Source organism: Pleurodeles waltl, chromosome 7 (genome assembly GCF_031143425.1).
Source record: "Pleurodeles waltl isolate 20211129_DDA chromosome 7, aPleWal1.hap1.20221129, whole genome shotgun sequence".
Taxonomy (NCBI): domain Eukaryota; kingdom Metazoa; phylum Chordata; class Amphibia; order Caudata; family Salamandridae; genus Pleurodeles; species Pleurodeles waltl.
This window is the reverse complement of record NC_090446.1, coordinates 21,113,642-21,125,185: the sequence shown is the minus strand read 5'-3', so window position 1 is coordinate 21,125,185 and position 11,544 is coordinate 21,113,642. Positions and strand designations below refer to the sequence as shown.

Sequence of the window (11,544 nt, the reverse complement as noted above, 5' to 3'; positions counted from 1 at the left end):
TGATGCTGTCGGATCTGATGATATTGGTGGGGGGGTCATGTAAATGTTGAAGAGGGTGGGGCTGAGGGAAGATCCCAGGGGTACGCCACAGGTGATGGTTTTGGGTGTGGAGGTGAAGGGGGGAGGCAGATGCTTTGCTTACGTCATGGGAGAATGGAGGCGATTCACTTGAGGGCATTATGTTGAATGCCGATGTGGTGAAGTCTCATGAGGAGTGTGTGGTGGGAGACTGCATCTAAACCACGGAGGGGTCTAGTAGAATAAATTATGTTTTTTTCCCCTGGTCAAAAAGGGTTCTGATGTCGTCCATGGCTGGGACCAGCATGGTCCCCATGCTGTGGCTGGCTCAAAACCCCGATAGTGAGTAGTCCAGTAGTTGTTTTTGTTCTAGGTGTTCCATGAGATGTTGATTGATGACGTTTCATTGACCTTGGTGGCGTATGATAGCAGGGAGATAGAACTGTAGTTTTCTAGGTCATTGGGGTCTGCTGAGGGCTTCTTGAAGAGTGGGGTGATCTCTACATGTTTCCAGGGCTCTGGAAAGGAGGCCGTGGAGATGGAGGTGTTGAGGATGTTGATTTGAACTGGGCTAATTGTGCTGGCTCTGACTTTGAAGAGGGAATGGGGGTAGGGGACAGTGGGTGTCCCTGAGTGAGTGGAGGCCATGATGTTGGCAGTGGTCTGTGTGGTGACTGGGGTACAAGAGGTCAGTGTATGAGTTGAGGCAGCTGCTTGCGGCAGGTGATCCAGGTTGATGGTGTTGGGTTGGGGGTTGAAGTTGTTGTAGATGGTGGTGAGATAGAGAGTTGTAGAGTTCCTGGGAGGGGTGGATGGTGGTTTCTACTTAGGTCATTTTTTGAAAGGCGCTCTGTCGGAGGGGTCTTTGGTTGATCGCCACTTTTTCTTGAGTTGGTGATAGCTGCGTTTGATTATTTGGAGCTGCAGTGTGTACCAAGTGACTTGCTTAGGGATGTTGTTGGATTTGGCCAATTTTAGAGGAGCAATTTTGTCGGCACAGTTGGGTATCCATTTGGAGAAGTTCTTTACTGTCTGGCTGAGGTCAGTCGTGGATGCGGGTTCTGAAGCATGTAGATCTGTGTCCTAAGGTCTTTTGTTATATTGCCCAAGCTGTGATGGGGGCATTGCGGTATTTGAGGTGATGAGTGTCATGGATGAGAAAGTGGATGATGTGGAAGTCAGACCATATGGGGTCCGAGATGTGGGTGATTAGATCAGGTTGCTGGATTTGAAGACTGCATCAAGCACGTGTCCTGCTTATTGGGTGAAACCGATGTTGTTGTGGTCCTCCAGGTGGGTGGTGGAGTTGGTGTTGTTGGTATCATCGAGGTGGAAGTTCAGGTCGCTGAGTAGGATTTAATGCTTCAAATCAATTTCAAGAGGAGTGATGAGGTTGGTGATGGCATTGCAGGAGGCTGTCGAGGGCCCTGGGGTCTGTATACTAGGGTGCCTCTCATTGTGGTGTTGGTGTCGGTCTGGATTAGGAAGATGAGGTGTTCCATGAGGAGTGGTTGGTTGTTGCCAGTGATAGTACAGTGGTTGTATTCTTTTGCAGATTATTGAAATGCCCGCGCTGTGCTTCTTGATGAAGTCTCAATGAAGCCTCTTGTATCCGTCTGGGATGGCTGCAGCGATGTTAGGGGCCGAGGAGGGGGTGATCCATGTTTCAGTGATGAATGCGATGTCTGTGTCTAGGGAGGCGATGGTATCCAAGATTTCGGTGGTGTTTTTGCCTAGCGACCAAGGGTTGAGCAGTATACCCTGGAAAGGTTCAAGGTTTGATGTGTTCTTTGGTGTGGGCATTCTGGGGGCACAGGTGACCAATGTCTGGTGTAAGTCACAGGAGAAATGACTCTGGATGCAGCTGAAAGGTCTCTTTTTTGAGCATGGGGAGACCGAGAAACAACAGGTGTTGTGCGATCCGGAGTTGAGGTCCAGAAGTTACTTAACTGGTCATTATGTTCCTGAATGACTTGTCGTTAAGCATTTGGATGAGGTTTTAACACCATACTTATCTTCTCATAAAGTTCAAAGAGATTTGTCCCCTGTGAAAATTTCAGCAGTTCTGATTCCAGATGGGATTGTTTGGGATAAGTGACCTTTGACATATACTGTCCTACTGAGGTCATTCAAATTCCATTCCGTTTAGAATATTAATGATTGATTTTATTACACCTGGTGTTGCTTCCGATGACTGAGGTGTTAAACCAGTTGAATCTATGGTTGCTGAGCTAGAGTACTACACTGCTTTTGGAAGTGAAGATGTGTATACAAACACAGAGAATTGTGGGGAAATGTTCTGTTACAATCGTTGGTGAATTTACTTTCTGCAACGAACTAGTAAACCCAGATCAGTTTTTAATTACACACAATGGGAACATTGTCTGACTCCACCTGTGGGGAGCTCCAAAACATATGTTGAAAAGTTTGCATATTTTACTGGGCATGACACTAAAAATGCCGAGTTCTATTATTGTAAATTACCACTTTCTAGAATGAGGAAAATATTGGTTAACACACACAAAACGGATTTAATCAGACTTCTTTGTTTCCTGATTCGCTGTTGTGGACAATGCATATTCGAAGAACACTATTGATGTGGAAAGTGTATGGGGAACTAAAGATTGGGAGATACGGGGCAGGGAAGCCCTGTTCAGAGCATACCTTATTTCCTTGCAAATTACATTTTTAAATGAAACAATCCAACTAACATCATGCTTGGGGTTGACAAAAATAAAAGAAACTAACGGGCCCAGCATCCCCCCACCAGCTAAATTTTGCAATTGGCAAACACTTTTAAATGTCACTGAAGATCAACTAACCGCTTGGGTGCAGAACGGTACCTTCAATTCCTCACTTTTAGGTGGTTATTGTGGCCTAAAGACACACATGGTTGCTGGGCATGTTTTATTAATTCCTCAGGGGGTTTCAAAGCAAGCCGGTCAGACTCTAGCTATGTCTCGGGCAACATTTGGGTATTGTCACTAGAACCAGTGTAAGTAAACTGTGCCAATAATGATTAAATTCCTCCACCTTAGCAGGTGTAAAAAATCACCTTAGTCTCCTTTCTGAGAAAATAGATTTACAAGATTTATTTTTTGGACCTAGAAGCCACACCCACAATATTTCCTGTATGCCATATATAATGAGATTTAGACGTTTTCTCAAATGGAAGCTGCTGCACATTTAAGGTAAATAGATAAGGAAAACATGGAAAAGGATTTAGCTGTTGCAGATAATGCATGAACACCCTGTCCAACCGAATCTACAAATTAAGTAATATTGCATCATCTGCAATTGAAATAATTGAGAATGACATGTTCTTTCTACAACATGGGCAGAGTCAACTGCATTCCATCATGCAGTTAGGTTGGACATTGCAGGTTTTGAAAAATGGATGCGTGCCCTGGCAACACATAAACAGTAGCAAATTATTTGCCCCTTTTAATTTATTCAGGGAACAACAGAAAATGGCTAAAAAAGAAGTTTGTTACATCATGCTTAATATGGAAAAGTTAGAAAAGTTGCCTTTTACTATAGCAGAAATTTCCTCACCCGTATGATTGATACATGGAGTTATAAATCTGCCTAGTTCCACCTTTCATTTTACAAATAGTTTGAAACATTTTGCTGTAGGCAGATATAAGCAGCTAGGAGACAGTTACATCCATGAAGTGTGGGAGTTGCCTTTCGATTTCAAATCTTTGAACGGCAAAACAGAGGTCTTTCTTAACTGAAGGGAATGTGAGACTACTGTTAGTCATTCTCTGATTTGTAAGCAGGTGTCCTTGCACAGCCTTTGCAATGTGGAGGTCGCAAACATTGCATGCCATCTGAAGGGTACTCCTGTCCCTTTAATTTATCCAGTATTTCAGATACCATACTTTCAAATGGAAGTTACTTGGTTCTGAACGATGAAAGCTGCTGTGGTATGAAGTCTGGAATTTCCTCTGTCATTCCGGTTTCTCAAATGGTATCTTTTTGGGGACATATTTTAACCTCCCACACACAAAAGATAAGAGTAGTGTAATTGTGGCCTAACATTGCTACTTTTAATGTGAATTTTTACAAGCTCTGCTATTGTTTCAAACCCAAGTGACCATGACAACAGCCAGAGAAACGTAGGCTCTCCAGATAGTGAGGTCATCAGCTGATATACAGTCCATATTAGATACCAATTTCCCCAAGCACTTGGTCAGCAGAATTTTCAATGCCTCTAGCACCGAAGGGACTGTGCACTTTTTAAGGCTGTCAGTTCTGGGTTTGTCAGCACCTTCCAGACTGTGTTTGAAGTCATACCTTCAGCCATACACTCACTCTGCCGAGTCTTCAGCAGATTCGCAGTTACTTTGGCATTAATTGGCTGTATACTGCTGCTATTATATGTTCTACGCAGCGGCTGCCCTATTTCGACCAAGCGGAGTGATGGAGCTACCATCAGACCTGGCTGTGTTTTGATCGTCTGATGCATTACTTTGGAGGCTCCTTGCTGGAACAACTGGAGCATGATTAGTCATTAACATTCAGACCAATCCTAACCTGTGTGTAGCCAGTTTTCCACTGCATTTGGTGTGCCTTTGAATGCGCAGCAATAGCGTGTCTTGTTGTGCAGCCCGTGCCTCCTGTAGACAAGGAACTGTTAATGTTCTCGATGAGGGTTCATTCAGGGTCATGCCCCTTGAGACTGAGGTTGATTCACGAGGCATCTTATGAGCCACTGCTTGTGGATTTCCTGGCTCCAACAACATCTGGCACAATGGGCAGTGTCACCTCCACAGGTCATTTGGCACAATGGACATTGTTGCCTCCGAAGCCATTCTGCGTTTGAGGTTCCTGCTCACTTCAGCTCTGTGGAACCCTCCTGCGAATCCTTTGATTGATTTATCACCTGCTGAAGTGGAATCCTTTTTGGTATCAATCTCCATTGATGACAACGGAGACCTTTTACAGGATCATGATTATTGTTCATTTAATGATTGGTTTTCTACAATGTATAAAGTGTGGTACCAAATTGCCTTTTGATTTGGCCTGTCTGCTGGCCTGTTTTGCTTGTCACTGTTGATATTAGATCTGGAAAGTATGATTTTAAGTTTGCTTTTAGATTTTTAGTTTGGAGCATTTAGAGCATACACTTTGGATTTCGCACCCTTGTTTTGTCAATGGGGGAGGGTGTTGAGGATCTATTTGAGTTGTTTGGGCATAGCAATTTAGCTTAGCTTTGGCTTGCAGGCTTGTGTCCTTCGATTTAGATAAATATGCTCTGTTTTTTATTTTTAATCATTTTAGCTGTGCTTGCAGTTCTTTCATAATTTAAGGAATGTTTTTATTTTATAATCAGCTGCTATGCAGAGAAAGCATCATTATCAGTAATGTACATATTGGATTGTCATTATGTCTCTTTGTTTCACATTAAACAAGAACAGAATGTGAACATGTCAGACATTTGTGTTATGGTATTGCCAATCCAAGATTGTGCACACAATCTAACGTTTACGTACATACCCACGTCAGGATGTCTGCATAGACAATAACATGGGCCTTATAAAAAACAATCTGTGAGACCAAGGTCATTAGAGGGGGGATCCACTCAGGATATTCCATCTACACTACATGTCTCTTTGCAGGCAGCAGACCTCAGCCTTTGTGTCTCTACACCGCCTGATTTGGAGACTGGATGCCAGCCTTGTTCTAAGGTAACAGGAGTTTGGGCACTTCTCATGGACATGGCTTGGGCAGATTAGGTTTATCACACCTTGCTCTCTTTAGGTTAGAAAATATACTTACTTTCTGTGGCCCCCATCCATAACGAATTTACGGCCAGATGTAGGAAAATCCTGCATTGCGACTCGCAATTTGCGAGTCGCAATGCAGGATGCAGGATGGTGTCCCTGACATCTGCGAGTTGCAAGGGGGTTGCAAAGGCTCACCTCACTAATATTAATGAGGTGGGTCGCAATTTGCGACCCCCTTTCGACTCGCAGCACTCACAGGGATGGTGGCCTGCTGGAGACAGCAGACCACCATGTCTGTGACCGCTTTTATATAAAACTGTTTTTTTTTGTAATGCAGCCCGTTTTCCTTAAAGGAAAACGAGATGCATTACAAAATGAAAAAATGAAACATGTCAGTTTAATTTTTTCAGAGCAGGCAGTGGTCCATAGGACCACTGCCTGTTCTGAAAAATAGTTTTCAAGGCCATTCACAAAGGGGAAGGGGTCCCACGGGGACCTCTTCCCTTTTGCTCATGGGTTACCACCAGTGTGACACTGGTGGTAACTGTGATTGCTTTGCGACCGCGTTCGCGGTCACAAAGCAATCCTGCATCGCGCTGCGACTCGCAAATAGGAAGGGGAACACCCCTTCCTATTTGCGACTCGCAGTCCCGTTTTGCGAGTCGGTAACCAGGTTACCGACTCGCAAAATGGGAATAGGGCATCGCGATGTGGGTTTTGCCCATTGCAAACAGCTAAAATCGCTGTTTGCGACGCAGAACACCGTTGTTACATCTGGCCTTAGTCATTTACAAACTCCAAGCTTGTCACTCTGATTTTTACTTTTTGGGGGTTCCAGATTTCTTTTGCTGAGACAGCACCACCGAGGACAGAACTGAGGGCCCAGTAGAGGCAGGAGCTTGCTTACTTAAATCACGGCTTAGCATGTTAAAAACTAAACCTCTGTTCCCAAGAAACATTGAGGGGATGACACAAAAGTCAAAGTGGCTGATGGGGTTACTCATGACATGGGGCCAATGGGAAATACCTTAAACAACGCATTGTGAACAACACAGACATTTACCATGAAAGCGAAACATGCTTGCCAGAACAACGACTGCCTTTTTCTGTGCCTTAACCAAGCATGTGCCAAACTACGTATGTGCTTGTTTAAGGCACAGAAAAAGCCAGAGTAGGTCAGAAGAGGATGTGGTAAGGTAGGTGGGGCTGGGGCAGGATTGGGGGTAGTTTTTAGGGGTGGTGGTTGGATTAAGGGCTTGGTTTGGGCTATTTATTTTTTAGGGATGGCTTTTGGGTATTTTTTTGGGGCTTAGGGTGGGGGCGGGGTACTTTATTTTTTAGGGTGGTGAAGGTTTAAGGAATGGCTGGAAGAGCGAGAAGAGAAGAGGAGGAAGAATTTGGAGAGGACGCGATGAGGTAAGTGGGTTAGGGCAGGATGGGGTGGATTTAGGACTCAGGGTGGTTGGTGGAAGTCGGGGTAGTTTAGTTTTCAGGGGCAGGAGTAGGGGGGGTCAATTAGTTTTTTTTTAGGGCTCAGGGTGGATGGGGAGCCAGGGTAGTTTAGGTTTGTGGGGTGGGGGTGGGTGGGTCAGGATAGTTTTTTTTAGGGCTTAGGGTAGGTGGGAGAGTTGTGGTAGTTTAGTTATTGGGGGTGGGGAAGGATTTAGGGCTCAGGATGGGTGGGAGTGTTGTGGTAGTTTAGTTGTTACGGGCAGGGGTGAGGGGTCAGGGTAGTTTTTTTAGGACTCAGGGCGGGTGGGGCCATTGGGGTAGTTTAGTTTTTAGGGGCGGGTTGAGGGGTTGGGAACAATTTTTTAGGGCTCAGGGCAGGTGGAGGTGCCAGAGTAGTTTAGTTTTTAGGGGTAGGGGTGTGGGTCAGGATAGCTTTTCTTAGGGCTTAGGGTGGGTGGGGTTTGGGGTAATTTAGTTGTTAGGGGTGGAGAAAGCTTTAGAGCTCAGGGCGGGTGGGGAATGTGTAGGTACTTTATTTATTAGGGGTAGGGTTAGTTTTGGGCCTTAGGGAATGTGGGAGGGGGTTGTATAACAGACCCACACATGCCATTTCCACATATACCTTTACTAAGCATGCTTCTCCAATGAAATTTGTTGTAAAGGCATTCATGGTAAAGGCGTGCATGGAAAAGAGGCGGTCGTGGTTCCGACTGCATTGTTAATACATGCATTGCTCCAGCATGCGTGGTTCTGTCATACCAACAGGGCCAATATGCCTGAAACCCACTCTGATGGATGATTAGTATGAAATGTTTTTTTTTTTAATCAGCTGGAAGCTGAGTGCATAGACACTCCTCCCATGAATTACCCAGATACATATCTCCTACTTTCAAATCCACTGTTCCACAGAGGCCACATTGAACATACTAGGGGTCAGATCTACAGGAAACTGGCGCAGCGCTGCACCAAAAATAGCAGTGCTGTGCCATTTGTTAAGGCAGGGATGCACCATATTTACAAGAATATAGTCCACCCCTGCATTGCCCTCTGCATCAGCTGTAAATTAAGCAGCCTGCACCAACGCAGAAATCCTTGCACCATAGTGCAAGGGTGTCTGCTTTGAGGGGTGCGATTGTTTATGTGTAGGAAGTTGTCACTTCCTTCACATAAACAATCTAGAATAGCGATTTGGCACTTCTATGTGTGCTGAAAAATGCAGCACCCACAGAAGTACCAAATTGTCATTTTTTAAATGATTGTGTATGTGCATGAAGGGGCATCACCCCGGGGGTGGCACTAGTTTTTGACACCTTCTAGTAAATCTGTGGTAGAATCAAAAGCAATGGGTGCTGCAGTGGAATACCCACAGCAACACCTATTGCAAGCCCCTCTGATGCAGAAAACTGCGTCAAAGGGGCTCACATTTACAAGGCAACCTTAAGAAACAAAAAGTGGCTTAGCACCACCTTATAAATGTGGTGCTCTGCACAGCACCACCAGAGCGTCACTAAAAGTGGCGCTCCGGTGGCACTAGGGCCTTGTAAATCTGGCCCTAGGTGAGGAAGTCTACATCATTACAAAAAAGCTCCATCTAGAAGACAATAGTTTCAGGGGTCAAAGTGGAAAACAAAGATCTAAAAAAGCTGAGAAAACCCACTGTATCAGGGTCATGTTAAAGTGAGATTAAGTCAATGCTTTGCACCAAGCCCAGAAAAATGAAAACTCTATTGCACCCAGAAACAGTAGCACAACTTTGTGAGTATGATGCATGATAGTGTGCATGCTACAAGCAATACGTCAATGTCTCACCCATTTTCGGGACCTCTCGATGATGGTGCTTCTGCAGATCTTGTTCTTTGCAATACTGTATTTTGTGAACATTAGTTGTATATATTTTAGGGACTATAGAAAAGCTATTACCTTTTGTGTATAAAAACCTGCAATCATAATTTCATGTCACAATAAATGTTCCAAGGACCTTTGGGTGGGTGTTTTTATCCACTACAATATTGATGTAAGAGAAAAGCTCATCTTTTTTCCATAAACTGCTGTTTTCATAATCAGGAATGTCACAAAACACCACCAAAGACTACACAAAAATATCACAAGCAATACATCTACATTGTAACCTGACAACTTTGAGCCGTCAACTAACATGTTAATTTATATTGTTTGTTTATTTTATTTCAGACTATTCTCATATTCAGGAAAAGATGGTATGTTGGATAAATGGAGAAAGAAAATCTAACCTCAGTAGAGAACTTCCTGATTGTGGGATTTTCAGACCTTCCACGGCTCCAGATTCTTCTTGCTAGTGTTTTTACACTAGTTTACCTGATGATTTTGATTGGAAATCTATTTATAATGTCAATAATATACTCCAGCCCAACTTTGCACACTCCCATGTATTTTTTCCTCCTTAATTTGTCCTTTGTTGACATCGGTTTCATCTCAGTCACTTTCCCACAAATGATTGTCCATTTTTTTCTGAAAAACTCACGTATTTCCCTTACTGAATGTCTGCTGCAGATATATTTTTTTTTGCTCCTGGTGGTGACAGAAATTCTTCTCCTTGCAGTCATGGCCTTTGATAGGTATGTGGCCATCTGCAACCCCCTCCATTACGTAACTATCATGAACAAGAGTAGGTGCCCCCAACTTGCCGCAGGCTGCTGGTTTAGTGCCCTCATACTTGCACTGCCACACACATTACTGATGTCTCAGCTCTCCTACTGTCAGTCCCACACCATCAACCATTTCTTCTGTGATTTCAGTGCGCTGATGAAGCTATCTTGCACCGGCATCTACATTATTGAGACACTAAATTATTCATTAGGATCTACTTTTGGGTTGGGACCATTTATTTCTATCATCATATCTTACATGAAGATCATCTCAGTGATCCTAAAGATTAAGTCTACAGAGGGGAGGAAGAAGGCCTTCTCAACATGTGCCTCTCACCTCACTGTGGTTATTTTATTTTATGGCTCTATTTCTCCTACATACTTGAGCCCTACATCAACATTTTCAATGAAAGAGAACAAGATCTTGTCTTTACTCTACACCACTCTTCCTCCATTGTGCAACCCCATCATATACAGTCTAAACAACACAGAATTTAAACATGCCTTGAGGAAGAAAAAGGAAAAGGAAAGAGTATGGACAACAAAACCATAAAAGCTATTTTTCTGACAACAGTTGTTTGGTAATGATTGCTCTATCTGTATAGCCACAGAGGTATATTTGATAACTTGCTTAAATATATGTTAGGGACATGTCATTCTGTGATGTTTACAGTTGTAATTAGTTTATATATTTCCTTGATGGATGGGGTATTAAAGAAGCATAGTTTTGGATATGTGATAGTGTGGTCGAAATTTGTCCCATTTGAAAAAATTATGTGCTACTGTCCATGCCAGGATGTGGACAACAAGATATTCTGTTTTTATGTCAGATGTTCAGCGACATCATTAGAGAATAGTTCAGAGTAGTTGGCACAGTCTTTTCTAAAACCGTCTGTAATTTTAGATGCTTTTTATCAAGGAGCAGCACCTAAACAATGTTTGGAGAAGTTAGCTTTCTCAACTTTTTAAATTGTTGCGTTTTTGTAAGAGCATTTTTTTTTTTGAACCATGAGTTTTCCTCCAATGTATTCTTGGCTCCCACTTGGCGGATCACTCCGGAACTTTCCATGCACAACAAGCATCAATGTTTTTGGAAAATTTCATGAAGAATCCTGAAATGGTATAATGATATAAGCAAGTCAAAACATTTTTTTTCTATGGCAACATGGTTATGACTATAACTACAGAGTGGTGACCGCCACTAGGTAATATGTGCATATATATATAGCCATAAGCACCTAGCACTTAGCACTTTATAAACTAGAATAAAGGAATCTTGAAATCTCTGACTTGGTGGTACCGTCGTTATTCTTGCGAGTTGACCCAGGGAAGACTGGGGGGCAGTCGTAAAATGGCACTATATATATATATATATATATATATATATATATATATATATATATAATAACATTTTCTAACACTGAACATCCGAGACCACCAGAAATAATAGCAGTGGTCCTCCAATTTCCAGCAAAATGTACAGGATCAGTTTCAATGCCAGGAGAATATCCTGAAGGAGTACACCAACCCTTTGTGGCAGTGCAGGAACTGAAACATAGGAATCTAAGTAGGACCAAGCTGAGGATATTACTATTTCTGGAGTGAAGGTTTTGAACATTTCGGGCCACATTTATGAAAAATGACACACAAATGCACTAGCGCAGTTGTGCATCAAACATTTTAACACCGCATAGCCACTTTCGTAAGCAGCATGGGTG

At 43.1% G+C, this 11,544-nt stretch overlaps 1 protein-coding gene across 1 annotated transcript; it reads left to right on the top strand.

Moving 5' to 3' along the window:
* The first annotated feature begins 9,431 nt into the window (after window positions 1-9,431).
* LOC138247138 (olfactory receptor 5V1-like) lies at window positions 9,432-10,433 on the top strand. Its single transcript, XM_069201878.1, has one exon. It carries the CDS (start codon window positions 9,432-9,434, stop codon window positions 10,377-10,379), a length of 948 nt encoding a protein of 315 aa, XP_069057979.1. The 3' UTR covers window positions 10,380-10,433.
* Window positions 10,434-11,544: the final 1,111 nt, after the last annotated feature.

What these genes read in the sequence shown, in the direction of transcription:
- LOC138247138 (XM_069201878.1), top strand. Translation starts at nt 9,432, where the DNA reads ATGGAGAAAGAAAATCTAACCTCAGTAGAGAACTTCCTGATTGTGGGA.